Here is a 23393-nt window from a genome sequence, read left to right as displayed (position 1 = left end):
TGCGGCAGGCCTGGAGAATAACCAGCTCAGATTTGGAGCAAGAGGAGGAAAGGAAACAATCATTGGATACTTCTTGACTCAGCAGCAAATCATAGTTACACAGTCATAACTAGAAATGATTTTAATAAAAAATGATTGGTTGGGGGAAGGAAGCAGAATGTAGATTAAGAGAGTTCAATCCTTATCTAGCTTATGTTTTGAAATATAAAGGTAAATACTAGAAGACATAGCTAAAATGATTTGAAATAACTGGATTTAGAGAGCAAGGGTGGGGTAGGGAGAGGAAGTCAGCTGTTTATCATTATAAGCCTTGAAATTGAGAAAAACAACAAAATAGATTTGCAGACAACCAAAATTTTGACTGAGGGCACCCTTTCTTGAGGTAATAAATACCCAAAGTAAGGTTTCTGGCTGGGTGTGGTGGCTCATGCCTGTAATCCCAGCACTTTAGGAGGCCAAGGCAGGCGGATCACTTGAGGTTAGGAGTTTGAGACCAGCCTGGCCAACATGTTGAAAGCCCGTCTCTACTAAAAATACAAAAAAAATTAGTCGGGCTCAGTGGTGGGCACCCCGTAATCCCAGCTACTTGGGAGGCTGAGGCATGAGAATCGCTTGAACCCGGGAGGCAGAGGTTGCAGTGAGCCGAGATCGTGCCACTGTACTCCAGCCTGGGTGACAGAGTGAGACTCAGTCTCAAAACAACAAAAAACTACAACAAAAAACAAAACAAAAAACCGAAGTAAGATTTCTTCTTTAATGTCTTTTATTAATAGTGATCCATAAAGCTATATGAAAATGGTAACATGATTTAAAAGTTTTCTGACTGTAAGAGCTTTCATTGAGTACTCTTGGTTCTTCATTGACAGGAGTGTCCTCACTGTAATGCTACAGGGATTCCAGCCCTACCTTCCCTCCTTATGGTACCAGTAAACCTGAATTTAATCATAACTAGGGTTCCCTTATCCCTTCAGTGATGCCCTAGATTCTACAATAATAGGATAGGGATTCCTTGTTGATTTTCTACACTTCCTCTCCTCCCCTCCTCCTCCCTTCGAATCCACAAAGGTTCCAAACAGGCACACAGGCATTAGAATTCTGTGTTCTGCCTTTGGCCTGCCAAGAGGATAGTTCTATATTAGGTGGTTCAGTTCAAACATTTTGAGCACTGCAGTTGTACCAGGTACTGTGTTAGATGCTAAAGGCACAAAGATGAGTAAGACATAGTCCCCATCCTCAAGAGCTTGTAGTTTAGTAGAGGAGGCTGATAGTTGAGTAATAATATAACAATCAAAGTATGTACAGGGTGAGTATCCCTTATCCAAAATGCTTGGGACCAAAAGTGTTTTGGATTTTGGATTTTTTCAGATTTTTTCGCATTTTGGAATATTTGCATATACATAATGAGATATCTTGGGGATAGGGCCAAGTCTAAACAAAACTCATTTATGTTATAACTCTTATACACATAGTCTGGAGGTAATTTTATGTAATATTTCAAATAATTTTGTGCATGGAATAAAGTTGTGACTGCATTTTGACTACGACTTGCCACATGAGGTCAGGTGTGAAATTATCTACTTGTGGTATCATGTTGATGTTCAGAGTTTTGGATTTTGGAGCATTTCCAGTTTTGGGTTTTCAGATTATTGATGCTCAATCTGTATATACTGTATATTTATTTTTAAGACAGAGTTTCGCTGTGTCACCCAGGCTGGAGTGTGGTGGCGTGATCTTGGCTAACTGCAGCCTCCGTCTCCGAGTTCAAGGAATTCTCCTGCCTCAGCCTCCTGAGTAGATAGGACTACAGGCATCCGACACCAAGCCTGGCTAATTTTTGTACTTTTTTAGAAGAGTTGGGGTTTCACTGTGTTGGCCAGGCCGGTCTTAAACTCCTGACCTCAAGTGATCTGCCCACCTTGGCCTCCCAAAGTGCTGGAATTACAGGCGTGAGCCACCATGTCTGGCCTTAACCTGTATATACTAAATGAAGAACATTTCTGCTTTCTGCTCATGGACACTAAAAGTTGTTTATAATGATGTCAAATGACTATTAGTATAAAATCTGGGCCAGGCACGTACCTCACACCTGTAATCCAAGCACTTTGGGAGCTGGAGGTGGGTGGAGTACTTGAGGTCTGGAGTTTCAGACCAGTGTGGCCAATATGGTGAAACCCCGTCTCTGCTAAAAATACAAAAATTAGCAGGGCATGGTGGCATGTGCCTGTAGTCCCAGCTGCTTGGGAGACTGAGGCAGGAGAATCGCTTGAACCCAGGAGGCAGAGGTTGCAGTGAGCCGAGATCATGTCACTGCACTCCAGCCTGAGTGACAGAGTGAGACCCTGTCTCATACATAAATAAAATAAAATAAAATAAAATAAAATCTGTAACTTGATGTGTATGTGCTTTTTTTTTTTTTTTTTCTTTTAGCTAATAGACCAGTTAAAGCCTGGAGGAAGATTGATATTGCCAGTTGGTCCTGCAGGTGGAAACCAAATGTTGGAGCAGTATGACAAGCTACAAGATGGCAGCGTCAAAATGAAGCCTCTGATGGGGGTGATATACGTGCCTTTAACAGATAAAGAAAAGCAGTGGTCCAGGTGGAAGTGATTTTATCTTCTGCTCTTTCTTCTTCCACACATGCAAGGTGAAAGGGTGTGGATTTTAAGACATTAGATTACAAGAGCTGTTTTTAGTTGTCACCTTTATGCTCCTCCATTATAACATCAGAAATTCATTACATTAAAAATGTGAAAAATGTTGCATGGTCTGCCCTTATTTTGATTTAACATATATATCTTTGGGAAAGGGAGGGTGAGACTTGGTTGGCACAAAGGCTTTTTTTTCTTTTTTTTTTTTTAAGAGACTTTCAGCTGCAATTCAGTACTTTGTAAGGATTTTTTATTCATTATCAGCCACTCTGTTTTTATATTTTTAAATTATTTTTATAGCACTGGATGGGCATGGAAACAATGAGTTTGGTCTGTAAAAGAGGCCAGGTGGAGTGGCTCACGCCTGTAATCCCAGCACTTTGGGAGGCCGAGGTGGGCAGATCATTTGAGGTCAGGAGTTTGAGACTAGCCTGGCCAACATGGTGAAACCCCGTCTCTATTAAAAATACAAAATCAGCTGGACGTTGGGGCGCAGGCCTGTAATCCCAGCTACTCAGGAGGCTGAGCCAGGAGAATCGCTTAAGCCCTGGAGGCAGAGGTTGCAGTGGGCCGAGATTTTGACACTGCTCTCCAGCCTGGGACACGGAGCGAGGCTCTGTCTCAAAAAAAACAAAAAACAAAAAAAAACAAGGGGCCATCATTTCCTGCCCTGTTTATTGTACCCACAAGGAGAAAGAAGGGGAAAGATAACAGTTGTCTCAATTTTCTAAAATGTCACAATACCAGAGAGGACATTCTACCTCTCAGCTTGGTTTATCTGTTTCAACCAAATCATAGATACCTGACAGCCCATATCTATTTTTCATTCAGCCCTGTTTAAGATTCACCTTCGGCCGGGCGCGGTGGCTCAAGCCTGTAATCCCAGCACTTTGGGAGGCCGAGACGGGCGGATCACGAGGTCAGGAGTTCGAGACCATCCTGGCTAACACGGTGAAACCCCGTCTCTACTAAAAAATACGAAAAACTAGCCGGGCGAGGTGGCAGGCGCCTGTAGTCCCGGCTACTCGGGAGGCTGAGGCAGGAGAATGGCGTAAAAACCCGGGAGGCGGAGCTTGCAGTGAGCTGAGATCCGGCCACTGCACTCCAGCCTGGGTGACACAGCGAGACTCCGTCTCAAAAAAAAAAAAAAAAAAAAAAAAAAAAAAGATTCACCTTCTCCCCATTCTATAGAATAGGCCAACCACTGTTTAAGCTATTCTGGCTAAATTCCTAGGGACAGGCAAGGATTCTACAAGTTACCCAATGAGTGCCCAGGTCTCACAAACCCACCCAAAGGGTCAGCAGCATGCAGCAACTTTCAGCACAGCATGGCTTATAAAAAATGTCCACTTTTGTTTTATGTCTCAGCATAATCTGAGTATTTTGTTTGAAGCCAAGATTTCTCTTCTCTTTTCCTCTGCTTCCCACTCCCTTCCGTGAGAGAGAATGACATCAGTACATAACAGTGCCATTAGCCCAAATTACTTGAAATTAAATGCCAAAACAAGAAAGGCTTTACAGTTTCCTTGTCTTAGAATCTATTTTTATTTGACATAAAGATTCTTATTTTAAAATAATTATTTTCTTAATAAGTAAAAGGGGTGATAATAAGTTTAATAGATCTCTCAATTTTGTTTTTATTCTTCACCAATAGCTATTTTCTGTGAATTATAGCCTGGAGCACAGCCACTGAAAAAAAAAAAAAGCATTTTAGGCCAGGCATTTTATGCCTGTAATCCCAGCACTTTGGAAGGCTGAGGCGAGCCAATCATCTTAAGTCAGGAGTTTGAGACCAGCCTGGCCAACATGGTGAAACCGTGTCTCTACTAAAAACACAAAAATTAGCCGAGCATGGTGGCTTACACCTGTAGTCTCAGACACTCAGGAGGCTGAGGCAGGAGAATCGCTTGAACCCAGGAGGCGGAGGTTGCAGTGAGTCGAGATTACACTGCTACATTCTAGCCTGGGCAACAGAGCAAGATTCTGTCTCAAAAAATAAATAAATAAATGAATAAAAATTAAAAAGGCATTTAAAAAATTACTGGTTTTTTCAACTGGAATCAGATGTAGTTACTAACAACTAACTACAACCTTCCTTCACTTTGCTTCTAGTATGGTTTATACAATTACATAATTGTGAGATTATTATAGTATAAAAGGGGCAAATATGTTACTGAAATTTGATGAGTTGATTTTCATTAGAAACTTTGAAATTTTTCTTTTTATATACAATAAATATTAGTGAACATCTTGCCTATAACTTAATTATGAAGGAATTATAAAAAGGGAATTTTGTTTTTGTGACTAGAGGTAGATTTACTGTGAAGCTGACAAAGCTGAAGCTGCAGAGCCCTTGCTTGCCTAGGTTTTCTCTGACCCTGTTCTTAATTTAATTTAATTAAAAAAAAATTTTTTTAAGGCAGAGTCCTGCTCTGTTACCCAGGCTGTGTAGAGGAATGGTGCAATCTCAGCTCACTACAACCTCCATCTCCCAGGTTCAAGCGATTCTTCTGCCTCAGCTTCCCGAGTAGCTGGGAGTAGAGGTGCACAGCTAATTTTTGTATTTTCAGTTGAGAAGGGGTTTTACCATGTTGACCAGGCTGGTCTTGAACTCCTGACCTCAGGTGATCTGCCCACCTTGGCCTCCCAAAGTGCTGGGATTACAGGCGTCAGCCACCATGTCCGGCTCTGTTTTAATTTTATATTAAGCATAGTCCTACTGTTTTTTTTTTTTAACTTCATAAAAAGGTTCCCCTGCTCTCTAATTATATAAACCTTAGGCCACCACAAAACCTGAATCCATCCTTGATAAAACCAAACTATTTGTATTAACAAATTTAAAATAGGGCCAGGTACGGTGGCTTATGCCTGTAATCCCAATGCTTTGGGAGGCTGAGGTGGGAGGATCACTTGAAGCCAGAAGTTCAAGACAAGCCTGGGAAACATAGTGAGACCTCATATCTACTAAAAATTTAAGAACTAGCCAGGCGTGGTGGTGTGCACCTCTGGTTCTGGCTACTTGGGAAGCTGAGATGAGAGGATCACTTAAGCCCAGAAGCAGCTGTGAGCTGTGATCACTACAGCATTCCAGGCTGGGCAACAGAGCAAGACCTTATCTCTAAAAAAAAATTTAGAATAATTTTTAAATTTTTAAATTTTAAATTTTTAAATTTAAATTTTTAAATTTTAAATTTTTAAATTATGCAGTCATCTGCTAAACATTAAATGTATACTTGCTTTTAGACTGGGTGCAGTGGCTCATGCCTGTAATCCCAGCACTTTGGGAGGCGGAGGCGGGCGGATCATGAGGTCAGGAGATCGAGACCATCCTGGGTAACACGGTGAAACCCCGTCTCTACTAAAAATACAAAAAAAATTAGCCGGGTGTGGTGGCAGGCACCTGTAGTCCCAGCTACTCGGGAGGCTGAGGCAGGAGAATGGCGTGAACCTGGGAGGCGGAGCTTGCAGTGAGCTGAGATCACGCCACTGCACTCCAGCCTGGGCAACAGAGCAAGACTCTGTCTCAAAAAAAATGTATACCTGGTTTTCTTTTTAACCTTCAAAGTTTTTGTAAAAAATTGAGCAAATTTAGACTGGGCACAGTGGCTCACGCCTGTAATCCCAGCACTTTGGGAGGCCGAGGCAGGCAGATCACGAGGTCAGGAGATCGAGACCATCCTGGCCAACATCATGAAAACCCATCTCTACTAAAAAAATACAAAAATACAAAAATTAGCTGGGCGTGGTGGCGGGCACCTGTAATTCCAGCTACTCAGGAGGCTGAGGCAGGAGAATCGCTTGAACCCAGGAGGCGGAGGTTGCAGTGAGGCTACATTGTGCCACTGCACTCTAGCCTGGCAACAGAGCAAGACTCTGTCTCAAAAAGAAAAAAAGAAATCAAGCAAATTTACAGGTTTGCACCATCAGAAAAAAAAATTTTCTCCAGCTGTACCAAGAGGACTTTCCAATTTTTTCCGTTGTAGATTTTTAAAATCTCTTTGTTGAAATACATTTTCCTGTATCCAGAGATTGGTTCTAATTAAAAAGATGGTTGCTTGATTGTAATTCTTAAAGTTTAAATAATGTAAATAAAGGTAAAATAAAATCTAGAAACTAAATTGGGAAAAAACCAAACTACCACATTAAAAAAGAAAAATTTGGCCTAAAAAATTACTGGAAAATAGGATGTTTTAGAGGGGACAACATCAATAGTTAACCTAAAATCTGAAGAGACCATTCATCTGTAATATCTCTTTGTGTCGATAAACTTGTCAATCAGGATCCAGCCAGGAAACAGAAGGCGTACTCAGACAGGATTTTGAAATGATTTTAATGAAAGGACTTTTCAGAGAAATATGGGAAAGGTTATGGAAACAAATAAAGGATGTTGTTATACCCAGGGATCAGGGACACCCAGGGTAATAGCAAGAAGCTTTTACCATTATAGACCTAAAGGGGAAGTAGCAGGAAACAACTGTACTGAAACCCATTGAGAACAGGGACAGCCAGGGTCAGGGGTGGAGGGCATGGGAGCTTGGTTCCTGACAGGAGCTGTAGTGAGAGAGGGAAGTGGCTACTACTAGGTCTCTGAGTCACCTCAGCTTTCTTATCTCCCCTCTCTGCTCTCTTACTGGGGCATCACTTAGACCAGAAGTCGGAGGAAGGGGCCCTGTGGCAAACGTGGTCTGAAATCAGTTCTCACCACTACCTCCTTTCCCTTTCCCCTAAGTAGGTACCCATGCTTCTTTTAAAATTTAAGTCTGGAATAGATTTGAGGGTCCTCTAGTTTTTGTGTGCACTATTTCTGTTCTCTTTAGGCCAATGTAAGCTTAAACTGTTCTTGACAGAAAAAAAAAGTGTATTTTAAATTGCCTTTGAAAAAGAAACATCTAATGCTTTTCTTTGGCCATTTGTTCAGTTGTTAAATATTTTTCAGCATGAGGATCTTAATATTATTTGTGAATTTAACCAATATGCATATGCCAACTAGGCCAGTTACTGTACTAGGTGCCAGGAGTCGTCAGCTGTGAATTTGAAACTGACTGCTCTCATGGAGCTTACAGTAACGTAGGAGATGCAAAGACCAAGATGAATAGGCAGTTATAGGGTAGTGTTCAGACTCACAGTAGGGAGCCAGGCAGTGAAGTGATCAGAATTACATTTCAGAAAGATAACTCCAGCTGTCGTGTAGAGAGTAGCCTGGGAAGGGACAAAAGTCGAGTCAGAAACAGGAAGTGGTTATAGCAATTCAGGAGTGAAATGATGATGGTCTGCATTAAGGCAGTGTTAGTAAGGATAGAGAGAAGTGAGTAGATAGCTACAACTAAAAAATTGTCACTGTTTTCTGGGAATTATCATCTAAAAAGTTCCCTAGTCAACTTCTTGCCAGGCTACATGATTTCTGTTCTTTCAAACTTTCTGTTTTTGTTTTTGTTTTGTTTTATTTTGTTTTGTTTTGATACAGTCTCTCTCTGTCACCCAGGTTGGAGTGCAGTAGCATGATCTCTGCTCACTGCAGCCTCAACCTCCTGGGCTCAAGCGACCCCCCTGCCTCAGCCTCCTGAATAGCTGGGACCACAGGGCATGTCACCATACTCAGCTGATTTTCTTGTTTTTTTTTTTTTTTTTTTTTGTAGACAAGGGGTTTTGCCATGTTGCCTAGGCTGGTCTCGGACTCCTGAGCTCAAGCATTCCACCCACCTCAGCCTCCCAAAGTGCTGGGATTATAGGCTTGAGCCACCAGCCTCAAACTTTCTTCAGGATTACTTTAACTCATTAAATACTTTCCTAGGAACCTTCTCTTGTGTCTCACCAGCTTTCCACCTTTCTTACTGAGGAATCCAGAGCTAATTGCAGTGCTCTGATGAGGATAAGATCCCATTTTTGCTGAGGAGATGTGACAGAAACTGTATTTTTAAAAATGAGAATTAGTGGACATGCGGAATTCTAGTACCAAGTAAAGATCCAAACTTGAATGTAGACTTGAGTCTTTTTACACTTGGAAAGATGTCACTTGTAATTTCAGTGGATTAATAGAAGGGGAGACAATGCCAGATCTATAGGCCAGACACCTAGAATCTGTGGAATTGTGTTCATGACTATGGATATGTAATAGTTGTATTAGTTGCTACAGAAAGTTAATAGTTCTTAAGTATGTATTTTATTTTAAATAAATATATTTATATGTAAAAATATTTTGTTAATTTTCTGGTAAAAGCTTTATTTTTACTTTTATGTATTTATATATATTTTTGAGACAGAGTCTCACTCTGTCGCCCAGGCTGCAGTACAGTGGTGCGATCTCAGCTCACTGCAGCCTCCGCCTCCTGGGTTCAAGTGATTCTCCTGCCTCAGTCTCCCGCATAGCTGGGACTACAGGCACACACCACAACACCCGGCTAATTTTTGTATTTTTAGTAAAGACAGGGTTTCACTGTGTTGACCAGGCTGGTCTCAAACTCCTGACATCAAGTGATCTGCCCGCCTCAGCCTCCCAAAGTGCTGGGATTACAGGTGTGAGCTATCACACCCAGACTATTTTTGTTTTTAATAGTCACAAGAGTTAGTGTAATTGGTCCATCTTTGGTTTGTGAAACTGAGGAATGTTCAAGTTTATTATTCCATAAGCTCTTTGTTTATTGATATCTTCTTAAAGTGCCTTGCATCTGTGAAAAAGATGTTAGGAATTGACTGCATTTCCAAGATTGACAGTATTGGTGCTAAGGGATCCAATTGATCCTGTGTTCCATATTCTATATTGTTCCTTTTTAATCTCTTTACATATGTTCCAGTATTGTGACATACATTGCATCCTTAAAAGAAGGGATATATTTCTGTTACTTTTGGAATTCTTTTTGTCTCTCATAATGCTTCATACAAAGCAAATTGTACAACACTTTTATTACCTTGGAAGATCCATGAAATTATTAGAAAACATTCATGGATTCTGATTATTGTTTCCTTATAGTATATCTTTTCATTTATTATTGGTAAAGAATGTATAAGACTAAATGTTAGTATCATAGAGTTATTAAAATCTAATAATTAAATTATGTATAATTATATACTAGTAGAAATATATAGTTATTAACCTAATGAATATATTTAGCATAGTATATAGCAATTTTAAAGAGCCTTTCTAAAAATTTAGTACACGCTATTTTTTATTGTAAATGATCTTTGCATGTAAGTCAGATAAAGAAATGGTCATATAGAATTTAGAACATTGGGAAAAATTTAATAACTTGAAAGTTACATGGATTTAGAGTAATAGGCTTTTACAAGATTGTGCATGTGCTGGCAGCAAATTTTTGTTTTTCCCTAGAACCCCTAATTTTAAAATTCAGGTCTACAAACCTAATTTCCTTTTTTAAAGTATTTTTTAGATGGAGAGGATAGTTGGGAAAATGGTACTATGTTGTTGAGGGGGCATGAATTTATTTACAGTATACTTAATGTCTTGCAGGAGGTAAATTGTAAATTATTATTATTATTATTATTATTATTGTTTTCTGAGATGGAGTCTCGCTCTGTCACCCAGGCTGGAGTGCAGTGGCGCGTTCTCAGCTCACTGCAACCTCCGCCTCCCTGGTTCAAGCAATTCTCCTGCCTCAGCTTCCCAAGTAGCTAGGATTACAGGTGCATGCCACCATGCCTGGCTAATTGTATTTTTAGTAGAGATGAAGTTTCACCATGTTAGCCAGGATGGTCTCAATCTCCTGACCTCATGATCCGCCCGCCTCGGCCTCCCAAAGTGCTAGGATTACAGGTGTGAGTCACCGCCCCCGGCCAAATTGTAGTAAATTATTTAAAAATAACAGTATCTTTGGCTTGGGTATGGTGGCTCACACCTGTAATCCCGCACTTTGGGAGGCTGAGGCAGGCGGATCACTTGAGGTCAGGAGTTTGAGACCAGCCTGGCCAACATGGTGAAACCCTGTCTCTACTAAAACTACAAAAAAAAAAAATTTAGCTGTGTGTGGTGGTGCCTGCCTGTAATCCCAGCTACTTCGGAGGCTGAGGCAGGAGAATTACTGGAACCAGGGAGGCGGAGGTTGCAGTGAGCTGAGATCGCACCACTGCACTCCAGCCTGGGCGACAGAGCGAGACTTCATCTCAGAAAAAAAAAAAAAGAAAGAAAGAAAGAAAAAGTCAAAACAAGAAAAACAATCTCTTCAATTCATATTCTAAAAAGCACAAGTGAATTTTAGTTTATGAATAGAGCACTTTGCAGGTAATTCTTTGTAGACGAAATATTTTAACGCCTGCATGAGTTTAAGTAAAAGCTGTTCTATGAGAATTATTATATTGTTATTTGGTAGAATATAGTAAGAGGAAGCAGACTTATAATTTGTCATTTAATAGATAATCCAATACTGTAGGATAAAGGCAGCTTATTGGAGAAATAATTTTTAAAATATTTTCTTGCACAATTTATAAAATTTAGTTTTAAAAAATTGTCCAGTAATTTACCCCCACTTACTTGTGAAATATGAGCTCTTTATTTCTTCTTCCCTTCAAATTTAACAACTTTTTCAAAACTTTTACCTTTAATTTTTATTGCAGACAAGTTGCTAGGATAGTACAAATAACTCCTAAATCTCTTCATCCAGAGTCATCAATTATTATCATTTTTCTACATTTCTTTCCCCTCTTTCTATATATACATATATGTAATTTTTTTCCTTTTTCTTAAACCACTTGAGACTTAATTATCAATATCTTGCTTCTTTACCCCTAAAGTTCTTGTTTTTTCACTCAGATTACCTTCAGCTATGAGGCTTGTGGGCTTTTCTCGTAGTTTTATTCATTTTTTCACTTTTAACAGTTTTACTGAGGTATAATTGAGATACCATACAGTTTATTTTAGACTGCATTTTTATTCCTTCCTTCCTCTCACTGGCAGTTGCTGGTACAGTGCTGCACCTGGCTGAGCGAATGGTTTCTTTTGGAGCTGATAAAGCTGCCTTATGAAATCAGCTGACAGGTATATTATACCTACAGATGATGCCTTTTCTCTCAGAGAGCTTAGGTGGAGATTGACCCACTCCACAATTGCTAATGGACATTCTGAGCAAAAGACCACATTTTTGTCCAATTTTGTGAATGTAACTATTAACTCATTTGAACTCTAAAACACTTAAGTTGTCATTTTACTATAGTGTAAAGATGAACATAGGTCTAAAAGATAATTTTTCTGAATTTTGACATTGAAGGAAGATATCTATTTTTAGAAATAAAAAAGAACTCACGCCCTTGAGGTTGCATACTTCATTCTGGAGTGGCATGGAAGATGTTTGGAATGGCTGACCCCCTGTTGCTTTCACTTGGATTGTTTGCTTTTTTATCTTTTAAATATGTTGCTTGGTGATCAGTGCATTTTTATTGACTTAATAGTTGTATCTAAACTATTATAAAGTCAAATTGGGCAGTGTGTAACTCCTACTAATGTATTTCTCTCTTTTATCCTCACAGGGATGAATTGTAAAAGCAACATCAGCTTGACCAGTATAAAATTACAGTGGATTGCTCATCTCAGTCCTCAAAGCTTTTTGAAAACCAACACCATCACAGCTTGTTTTGGACTTTGTTACACTGTTATTTTCAGCATGAAAATGTGTGTTTTTTTTAGGGTTTCTGATTCTTCAAAGAGGCACAGAGCCAAATTGGTAGAGGAAGGATACAGAGTGTAAATTTGTGTAATATTACTTTAACATGCCTATATTTTACTTGGAAATATTAAAAGAAAGGGTTCTGAAAAATGGAAAACTTAGTTTGTCAATTGATTTTGAGGAGTGGTTTTTCTTTTCTTGGACACTTAATTCTGTTCTGATATTAATTTATCAGATTGCTTTTGTGCATTGGATAACACCACCATTCACAAGTTAAGATTCTTGGTATTTGGATGTCTGTTAGATGCTACTAAGAAAATAGAGATGAGCTTTCTTTTTAAAGCTTTTGATGTGGTGTCATAGAATAGCATGTTGTAGATACAATCAGCTGCTTTGTTACCTTAAAACTAGGCATTTGTAAATATTAAACCTTAAGATGGCAGGTGATGTCCTGTAAACACTCAGCTGTTCAGATTGGACATAACTGACTTAGTTCTTCCTTTCTCTCTCTCAAAATTATAGGAGACTTGTAGTTTAGTGTTGTTTTCTGTTACTAATGTGCTGCTGATAATGTACATGAACTTAACATGCTGTGTAAGCTGTGTCCCAGTTCTTGAACAGTTTATGCAGTGCTGCTTTGCCAAATAAAGTTAAAAGCAAAAGAGGCATTGGTTGTTTTTGAATATAGAAGAAAGAACAGCAAATCCACCAGATAGGGAGTGTTTACGATCACAGGAAAAAAACTATTTCTCTGGTTGTTTCCTTTTGCGAAGTCTGAGTAAGTAAATAGCATTAATCCAACTGTACATTGCAGAATGTGACTACATTGCAGAATGTGACTACACTGCTCCAGGGCCAGGACTGTACTTCGGTCGTCATTTCTCTTTGACTCCCTAGCCCAGGGCTTGTCTTGTAGTAGCTATACAATAAATGCTGATGAGTGAGTGGTGAATGAATTGACTTAAAGTCAGGAAAGAACAGGATTGAGGATGAACAGACCAAAACCCATCTCTCACCTATAAATACATTTATTAATACGATGACTATAGCTGAATTTCTAAGAAGGCAGTAGCACTTTGGGATCTTATTTAAATGTTATGATTTATAACTTTTATAATAAGATGTTAGTTTTTCTAGGAGTTCTAGAACTGAGGAAATATAAGCTCCAGAATGAGCAGAATCAGCACTCCCAGCAAAGCCCTTCTACTGGGTGCATGTGTGTAATTCTGGCAAAGAACCTTTGTGGCCATGTGAGACACTCCCCCGAGCTCTTGAAAAAAGTCTTGTATATTACTTCTTTACAAATGGCTTTTAGGCTGGGTGCAGTGGCTCACGCCTGTAATCCCGGCAGTTTTGGGAGGCCGAGATGGGTGGATCACCTGAGGTCAGGAGTTCAAGACCAGCCTGGCCAACATGGTGAAACCCCCTCTCTATTAAAAATACAAAAATTAGCCAGGCATGGTGGCACACACCTGTAATCCCAGCTAGTAGGGAGGCTGAGACAGGAGAATTGCTTGAACTGGGGAGGCGGAGGTTGCAGTGAGCCGAGATCATGCCATTGCACTCCAGCCTGGGTGACGAGTGAAACTCCGTCTCAATAAATAAATAAATAAATAAAATGGCTTTTAAAAATTGTGCATACATCTTTTCACAAGTGCCTCTTCTTGGCTAAGGTCTTAGACACAGGAAACTAGCATTATTTGGTACCCATAACTTGAGAGTTTGTTTATGGTTGGCTTCAGTTTGCTGCTGTTTATTGCTTCCATACTCAGGCCGTGAACTCCTGTGGTCCAGGACTAGTCCATTTGAAATAGTTGTAAAGGTCTAATTTCTTTACAACTTAAATTCTTAAATGTATCCACTGATCTGCGTCTTTCATAGCCATTACCAATATTTTACTATATGTGAGTCTCTTATGTTTGGTTCTGGGGATAGAAAAAGGCCCCTACTCTCAAGAGTGAAGTCTGTTTGAGGAGACAATTATGTAAATATGATAAGACAAACTTAAATGCCACCTGATTAGTACAGACAGTGCTATGCCTTCAGCATTGTTCAAGCACTGCTCTTGGACTTTACATGTTTATAAATTAAAATTGTAGAATGTTGAATAAACAGGAATGGGCTTTAAGGAGCATGAATAAATGGGTAGAAATGGAAATAATAGATTTTAGCTAGGCCTAAGAGTTTTTTTTTCTGTAAGATATATATGTGTGTGTGTGTGTGTGTGTGTATAGGTAGTCTCCTTTATCTTTAGTATTCATAATTTCTAAAACATTTCCTTATGTCATTTTCCTTAGTAGAAGTGATTCCTTTACATAATATGAAGGGCAACAATGAAAACATTTCAAAAAGTTTCAGTCTAGTGAGATCCTGTTGAAATGAGATTTTTTTCTATAGATTTGGTTTTATTAAAGGCCAAATCAAACTCTCAAAATTTATGTAATCTTGTCCAAGCATGGTGGCTCAAACCTGTAATCTCAGCACTTTGGGAGGCCAAGGGAGGAGGATTGCTTGAGGCCAGGAGTTCAAGACAAGCTTGAGCAACAGAGTGAGATCTTGTCTCTACAAAAAATAAAAATTATCCAGGCATGGAGATGTGTTCCTGTAGTCCAAGCTACTTGGGAGGCTAATGCAGGAGAATTGCTCGAGCCCAGGAGTTCGAGGCTGTAGTGAGCAAAGCTATAGTGAGCTATGATTGTGCCACTGCACTCCAGCCTGGGCAACAGAGTAAGACTCACTCTCTCCCTCTCTTTTTTAAAAAATCTTTCCTACACCCTTCTAGTAGAAACCTAAGAACCCTATCTCTTAACCACTAATAAAATCTAAGCCTGAATTATGAATATCAGCTTTTTATTGAGGGTTTTTCTTTTGAGTGTGATGATGCGATCTCAGTTCACTGCAACCTCCGCCTCCGGGGTTCAAGCAATTCTTAAATGTATCCACTGCCTCCCAAGTAGCTGAGATTACAGGCATGCGCCACCACACCCAGCTAATTTTGTACTTTTTTAGTAGAGATGGGGTTTCACCATGTTGGTCAGGTTGGTGTCGAACTCCTGACCTCAAGTGATCCACCTGCCTTGGCCTCCCAAAGTGCTGGGATTACAGGTGTGAGCCACCGCACCCGGCCGAGAGTTTCAACTCTTTTCTAGTCAATAACATTAGAAGAAAATGACATTCTGGGGGGAAAATAATCCATAACATTGTTCATGCAAGTATTTTAAATTCCACTGCCCTAATTTTAAAAAGTGCCATTTTTCAAAAAAAGTTCACTGAACTTTTTTTTTTTTTTGGGAGGGGGACAGATCCTCACTCCATCACCCAGGCTGGAGTGCAGTGGTGCGATCTCAGCTCACTGCAACCTCCGCCTCCCGGGTTCAAGCGATTCTCCTGCCTCAGCCTCCCAAGTAGTTGGGACTACAGGCGTGTGTCACCACGCCCAGCTAATTTTTTGTATTTTTAGTAGAGACAGGGTTTCACTGTGTTAGCCAAGATGGTCTCCATCTCCTGACCTTGGGATCTACCCGCCTTGGCCTCCCAAAGTGTTGAGATTACAGGTGTGAGCCACTGTGCCTGGCCCACTGAACTTTTAAAATTGGTGTATAATGTACCTGTATTAAAGCATCCTAAAAATTCAATTGATCTAAAATAGAATAACATTTTTGAGTGATAATGCTCACAAATTATTTGAAGCTATTCTTGGTCATTGTCAGCCAGGAAACAAAGCTGCTTAATTTTGTTTCATTAGCCAGGTGGGTATTTTTGGTTTTCAGTTAAATGTTAACAAATTTTCAGTAGTTTGATACGTTACTAAAATATATGAGTGAGTATGGTAACTGAACATTAATATTGTAAATGAAATAAATGGATTATTTTTAGTGTTCTAAATGGGGTTCAGAGGCTCATACCTTATTTTAGGTAAGTGCTAAAATTCTTCTAGGTATAAATCATTTCCTGCAACTTATTGTGTTCTTAAAGAACTGAACAGTAAAACAAATGGGTTCTGATTGGATTTCAGTTGGATCTCTGGATTCCTCTGACCATTTTCCGGAAAGATAAGTGTTGTGTTCTCACTGAACCTAGCACCTGGCTCAAATAGAGGGCTGCTGAAAGAATCCCACTTGAAGAAAACCAGCTGACCCAAGGAGCCAAGGAATGTTTGTGTATTGTAATATGATAAAAAGGAAATCAGGCCGGGCACAGTGGCTCACCCCTTCAATCCCAGCAATTTGGGAGGCTGAGGTGGGTGGATCACCTGAGGTTAGGAGTTTGAGACCAGCCTGACCAACATGGCAAAACCCCATCTCTACTAAAAATACAAAATTAGCTGGGTGTGGTGGGGTGTGCCTGTAATCCCAGCTACTTGGGAGGTTGAGACAGGAGAATGACTTGAACCCAGGAGGCAGAGGTTGCAGTGAGCCGAGATCACGCCACTGCACTCCAGCCTGGGCGACACAGCCAGACTCCGTCTCAAACAAAAAGGGAATCAAGTCCAATAATTTCCTTATCCTTAATCTTTCTAATATCGTTGCTACAATAATGGTTGTTGGTTCCCCACTTCTGGCTTCATCTTTTTGGCTTTTTCTTTCCTTCTTTTTTTTTTTTTTTTTTTTTTTTTTTGAGACAGAGTCTCTCACTCTTTCTCTAGGCTGGAGTGCAGTGGTGCAATCTTGGCTCACTGCAACCTCTGCCTCCCAGGATCAAGTGATTCTCCTGCCTCGGCCTCCTGGGTAGCTGGGACTACATGTGCACACCATCACACCCAGCTAATTTTTTTGTATTTTTAGTAGAGACAGGTTTCACCGTGTTAGCCAGGATAGTCTTGATCTCCTGACCTCGTGATCCTCCTGCCTCAGCCTCCCAAAGTGCCGGGATTACAGGCGTGAGCCACCGCACCTGGCCCTTTTTTTTTTTTTTTTTTTTTTTTTGAGATGGAGTCTTGCTCTGTTCCCCATGCTGGAGTGCAGTGGCATGATCTCAGCTCACTGCAACCTCCACCTCCTTGGTTCAAGTGATACTCCCACCTCAGCCTCCTGATTAGCTGGGCTTTACGGGTGTGCTACCACGCCTGGCTAATTTTTGTATTTTTAGTAGAGACAGGGTTTCACCATGTCGGCCAGGCTGGTCTCAAACTCCTGACCTCAGGTGATCTGCCCACCTGGGCCTCTCCAAGTCTTGGGATTACAGGCATGAGCCACTGCACCTGGCCCAATTTCCCTAAGCTATTTTTGTAAAAGTAACATTATTTTTGTATTAAAATATTTTGAGAAGTTTCCTAAATTTTGAAATAACTTCATAAAAGGATTTAAGCTGAATAGTAAGTTGATCTCTTTCCAATTTGCAGGGTGATGACATAACAAGATTTTAAAAATGTGATTTGAGAATTGAAATAATTAGGAAGGAAGATATGCTTAGACCTAAATATGGGAAATATAGGAGAAGGCTCAGTTCTAACCCATCAATTCCCAAAAACATTCAGCTTTGGGATGTCTAACTTTATTTTTGTCCTTGGTGGTTTCCTATTTAGCTGGACAATCTGTGTTTATCCACTAAAGTAGCTATAACTTAAAATACTCATTTTATTTTTAGAATACTAGAATCCAGTAGGTTGGAAAATGGGGACAGGAACAGAAAAGTCCGCAACACAGATGCTTAAAAAGCATCTGTGAGACAAGAAATTTGTGAATGGCAAACTGCAAACTAAGTTTTTCCCTCTTTGTATTCAGCTTGGGCAGGTCTTTGTTAGAAATTCTCGTTCAATTTTAATCCGAAAAATTGTAGAAAACCTGGAATCCAGAAAACAAAACATTAATTCTGCTAGGAATAAAGTGGCATAATCCACTTTGAGAAAGCAAAGCAAAACATGAAATTGTTTTGAGACAATATGATTGAATTTAACAAGGAGCCCAAATTATGGAATCTCAGGCTCAGATGCTGTGTTAAGAGGCAGCATCAACATTATGTTGAGCGAACATCTGAGGGTAAGGATGGTGGCTTGTGGTCTGGGGCACAGCACACCTGTTTGTTTACACAGGTGAAGTAATCAAGAGTGGGCCTTGAACAGCAAAATGGAAAGACAAATAGAAATATACATCTTGGCCGGGCATGGTGGTTCACACCTGTAATCCCAGCATTTTGGGAGGCCGAGGCAGGTGGATCATCTGAGGTCAGGAGTTTGAGACCAGCTTGGCCAACATGGCGAAATCCCATCTCTACTAAAAAAATACAAAAATTAGCTGAGCATGGTGGCACACACCTGTGGTCCCAGCTAATCGGGAGGCTGAGGCACCAGTATCACTTGAACCTGGGAGGCAGAGGTTGCAGTTAGCTGAGATCACACCACTGCACTCCAGCCTGGGCAACAGAGTGAGACTTGATCTCAAAAAAAGAGAAAAAGCATCTCTATGTGTGGGCCAAAGGAAAATCTAGTAAAGAGCAATGTGAACAGCCATCAGTGACTGAAGGGAGGTATTGCTGAGTGGGACTCAGTTGTGGGGCCGGACCACAGGTTTTGAAGTCATTGGGAGCAAGATGAAAAAAATCCTGTTATTTTCCTATGGAAGAGAATGTATTGGGTACTCAGCTGATTTGAAATAGTAAAATGCTGTGGAAGGCTGGAGGAGTAGCTGCTGTCTAGTAAGAATGAAAGGAAAAAGTAAGTTTTAAGTGTTCAGGAGGAGGTTTAAGTGAGCCTTAAGAAAAGACAAGTAAAACACAAGAACATGTTTAAGAGAGAAATTGTGGACACCTTTCCCTTTAAAATTATTTTTCAATTGTCTTAGATGCAGAACTCCTTCAATCAGATAATCTACAGGTAAGATCACTTTTAAAAGTCACATTCAGTCTACCTGGTAATATAAATATTTTGTAGACCTTGATTCTCCTTCCCTCGAGTATGCTTTATGTGGCTGTGGGCAAGTCACTTTCTGTAATACTCAATTTCCCCTGTTGTAAAATAGGATTGGTGTGATTGAATCCAAATAATGCAGTAACAGCTCAGTCAGTAATAGCAACTTATGATTATATTAAAAGGAAAAAAAGACTTAATAATAAAATACAATTTATTAAAGGAATCATGTTTACATAGATACAGAACATCTTTTCTCAGATATTTCAACACCATAGCAACACAAAATTAATTTCTTCAGGTATAAAAGATGTGCTGAAAGCTGCATGCCTCATCAGTTTTTATTTTATTGGTTATGGCTATAGGTGACATCTTCCCATACAAAAACAAACTGCACAGCATCACATATAGAGTACAGACATCTTAAGTTCATTCACAAAGTTAATTTTTCTAAACTGCCCTTGAAAAATTTAAATCTTTGCTCAATTCTAAACATTCAACAAAACTAGCTTCCCAAGAAACAAAAATGATACCCAATTTCTTTGCTTTTCTAGAATTAACTTTTCATTTGTTCATGTATTTTGATATGTTATATTCCCCACCCAAATTAAACCCTTTGTTAAAAGAACAACCTACTTCAGGGTCAGTCTAAAAATAAAGTGTACTAGATTCTGGAGTGTTTTTCAAATATTTTTAAATATTTGCCACTTATGGTTAAAAAATATATAAATAAGAACATCATGTGAGTGTAGATAGTATACTATATGTATAGTATACCATACTATACATTCCTCTCAGAATCATTTCTAGAATGTGTATAATCCCGGCGTTAAGTGATGGTGGGAATAATTTGCCTTTAAAAGCCTACAAATTAAAAGGGGAAAGATGCTAAGCTAGATGCTGGTTTTCTATAAAGATGAATTTCTGAAAAACTGTTTTTATGCCCTAGAAATACATAAGCCTGGCATCAGCTGATGGCACATTCTAACGTTTTATAACATTAAAAAAAATCGACTCACTCCACTGGATGAAAGCCATGATGATATTTTTACAAAAGCTGTACCCAGGAATCCACTCAATGTCCTCTCTTCAATTGGCATTTTTCTCTTTCATCAACAAAGGCTATATGTATATAAATGAGTTGCTGTGATCTCACCATGGAGCAGTGTTGACTTGATGTAGCGAAGTATTAAACGTTCTCCTTGCTCTCTTTGCCCTCAACTAAGTTTTTGTTCATTTTTGGCATGCCAGATTCTCTGCTTTCATCTTGATTTCCTATCTCACTGCATGACCATCTTAGAGCTTTTCTAATTCAAAGTCTGGGTTTTTTTCTCCCAAAGGTCAGTCTAAGGAGGCAGCCACCTATATGACATGATGTCAGAGGACTGGGAAGGACCCACACTCATCTTCCTGAGGCTCACTGACCTGTACATAAGGTTTATAATTTAGGTATACCCACCATAAGTAACATCTGATTGAAGGCATGAACTCACTTGAGATCCACTCTCAGAAACAGGTTTAGAGGGGAAAAGAAAAAGAACATTGGGAGCTTCAAAGAGGAAGAAAAGGGCCACAGAACGAGAAGAAGCTGGGCCTATAGCAGTCCAGCATGGTAAGGGGCCAACAGTTGGCTTCTAAAAAGTAAGGGGTTAACACAGTCATCCTAATACCACCTCCTGAAATACTGAATTTTCTCTCAGCTAAGTACAAATTTCTATTTTCAGGGACAGCTTACATAAATCAGAATTATATTTTTAGAAATCTTTAATCATGAATTCCTCTCTAAATTGCAAAATATGTTACAACTTCCTAAGGAACTTTTTTTTACAATAAAGACAAAGATTTGGGATTTGCAGAATCTTTTGGCCCAATTAAAAACGAAAGAAGCTGTAAATATCCAGAACTTAATAGACGTATAAATTATAAACAAAACATGTCCTTGCCCCAAGCTATTTAAATTACATTCTTATAGATACATCCCATTTATGAGGTAGTCCGATTCCTCAGATGTAATGGGACGAGCTTTTTTCAGTTTCTGTTTCACCAGTCGTAGTCGGCACGCAACCATGAGAAGCAGCAGGGCAGTGATAGCCAAACCCAGCGCCAGAGGTAGCACCGCACCTTGAGGAGGTTAGACATGAAGAGGGCAAGCCAGTGATTAGTCACAGTGACAGCTACTGGTCACTATATGATAAGCACTTTTCATGCACTATTTTATTTTCATCCAAACAAACTGGTATTAGCATTACCACTGTTTTGCAGGTTAACTAAAGTGTACTGAGGTTCCATAATTTGCTTATTTGCCTAGGAGGCTGTAAGTTACAGGTTCAGGTCCCAAACCTAGACTTTTTTTTTTTTTTTTTTTTTAGACGAAGTCTTGCTCTGCTGCTCAGGCTGGAGTGAAGTGGCTCAATCTCGGCTCACTGCAACCTCCACCTCCTAGGTTCAGGTGATTCTCCTGCCTCAGCCTCCCAAGTAGCTGGGATTACAGGTATCTGCCACTCTACCCAGCTAATTTTTGTATTTTTAGTAGAGATGGGGTTTCACCATCTTGGCCAGGCTGGTCTCGAACTCCTCACCTCATGATCCACCAGCCTTGGCCTCCCAAAGTGCTAGGATTACAGGTGTGAGCACCGCGCCTGGCCAACACAGACCTCTTTAAAACCAAATTCTGTACCAGCTTCCTACAAAATTTGTATGGCATCAATGGGTACACATATTACCATCACTCTTACATCCAACTGAAATAGGCATTCTCATCATGAATTTTTTTTTTGTGTAGTCATCGACTATATTTATGGATTTATACATGATCATTCTTCAACTAAATATGAACTAACTCCTGATTTCTTGTTCTGGTTAGGGCTTAAGAAATTTATTTCCTTTCTAAATCCAGGGAACCGACTCAGTCAGTAGAACCTTTGTTGAAAACTAACTTCCAAATATGCTGGTGTGATTTTGGACGTTAAAGGAAAACATCTGTTTAGTTTTTCCTGTGAGGCAGATCCTTGACACCAGACTAGAAGTAGCGAGGCTTCCAGGAGTCTGGAAGGACAGGGTGTGCCAAGATCAGTCTTTTTTATCTAGCTTAGCAGGCTCTATTTTTAGTCTGATCTACTGTGTGGCCAGGCCAGGTCTGGAGATGACATGGTGGAACTGTTTTCAGCTGTAGGGATCTTGCCGACTGGTGGAACTAGAGGAGAAACATCTCCCTTGTGTAGCTCATTCTATAACATTTGCTCTCATTTATTCATTCATTCTGCATTCATTAAAAGCCTTCTTCCATGTGCCAGACACTGAGCTAAATGCTGGTAATCCTTTTATTTGTAAATAAATACCACCCCCCACAAGATAAGCTAATGCCAAGAATACCAGCTTTATAGCTTAAATCATTGATTTCTCACAACCACCACATAAATTGGTGCCATTATTATCCCCATTTTACAAATGAGGGAGGTAAGGTATCAAGAATGAAGTGAGGGTCAGGCACGGTGGCTCAGGCCTGTGATACTAGCACTTTGGAAGGCAAAGGTGGGCAAATTGCTTGATCCCAGGAGTTCGAGATCAGCCTGGGAAACGTGGCGAGACCTCGTCTCTACAAAAAATTATTAGCCAGTTGTGGCAGGCACCTGCAGTCCCAGCTACTCGAGAGGCTGAAAGAGGACAATCACCTGAGCCCAGAAAGTTGAGGCTGTTATAAGCCATGATCAGGCTACTGCACTCCAGCCTGGGTGACAGAGTGAGAGCCTATCTCAAAAAAAAAAAAAAAAAAAAAAAAGAGAAGTGAAGCTGGGCACAGTGGCTCACGTCTATAATCCCAATGCTTTGGGAGGCTAAAGCAGGAGGATCACTTGAGTCTGGGAGGTAGAGGCTTCAGTGAGCTCTTAAATTACACTCCAGCCTGGGTGACAGAGTAAGATCCTGTCTTAAAAAAAAAAAAAAGAGAAAGACTGAAGTGACTTAGGTCTAAGATTGTTAAGTGGTAGAGCTAATAAATAACCCCAGACAGGACAGCCCCAGAGCCTGTGGTTCTAACCACTATGGTACTCTACTTCTGCAAAATGTAAATGAGACAGTTTTTGAACGACTAAGTCTGGGTAGACAGACATTTAAATGGGAAAAAATGCAACAAAATGTTATAGTTACTATGATAAAATTATGTATGAAGCATAGATGTATTAATAAAAATCGGTGGTTCATCTATCTGGTCTGTAGGATTTTTGCTTGAGTGATTTTGATGTATGATAGAGACTGTTGGGTGGTTGAAGGAGATAAGTTTATTTTTTGACA

At 39.8% G+C, this 23393-nt stretch overlaps 2 protein-coding genes across 7 annotated transcripts in view; one reads left to right on the top strand and one right to left on the bottom strand.

Annotated features, from left to right (window-relative positions):
- PCMT1 (protein-L-isoaspartate (D-aspartate) O-methyltransferase) overlaps positions 1-12927 on the top strand; it is a 60560-nt gene extending 47633 nt beyond the window's left edge. For 3 of the 6 annotated variants that reach the window (XM_025381383.1, XM_025381382.1, XM_025381380.1), the window contains 2 exons: positions 2428-2644; positions 12123-12927. In XM_025381383.1, coding sequence (XP_025237168.1) covers positions 2428-2607 — 180 coding nt within the window. In that variant the 3' untranslated portion in view covers positions 2608-2644; positions 12123-12927. The remainder of the gene's footprint in view (positions 1-2427; positions 2645-12122) is intronic. The other 3 variants (XM_025381381.1, XM_025381379.1, XM_025381378.1) reach the window with 2 other exon arrangements.
- A 6372-nt stretch (positions 12928-19299) lies between these two features.
- The window catches only part of LRP11 (LDL receptor related protein 11), a 40378-nt gene continuing 36284 nt past the window's right edge, over positions 19300-23393 (bottom strand). The window contains exon 7 of the mRNA XM_025382645.1: positions 19300-21224. Coding sequence (XP_025238430.1) covers positions 21070-21224 — 155 coding nt within the window. The 3' untranslated portion in view covers positions 19300-21069. The remainder of the gene's footprint in view (positions 21225-23393) is intronic.

Source organism: Theropithecus gelada, chromosome 4, assembly GCF_003255815.1.
Source record: "Theropithecus gelada isolate Dixy chromosome 4, Tgel_1.0, whole genome shotgun sequence".
In the NCBI taxonomy this organism is placed as follows: Eukaryota; Metazoa; Chordata; class Mammalia; order Primates; family Cercopithecidae; genus Theropithecus; species Theropithecus gelada.
The sequence above is the reverse complement of the archived record's forward strand: the minus strand, read 5'-3'. Positions and strand labels throughout refer to the sequence as shown.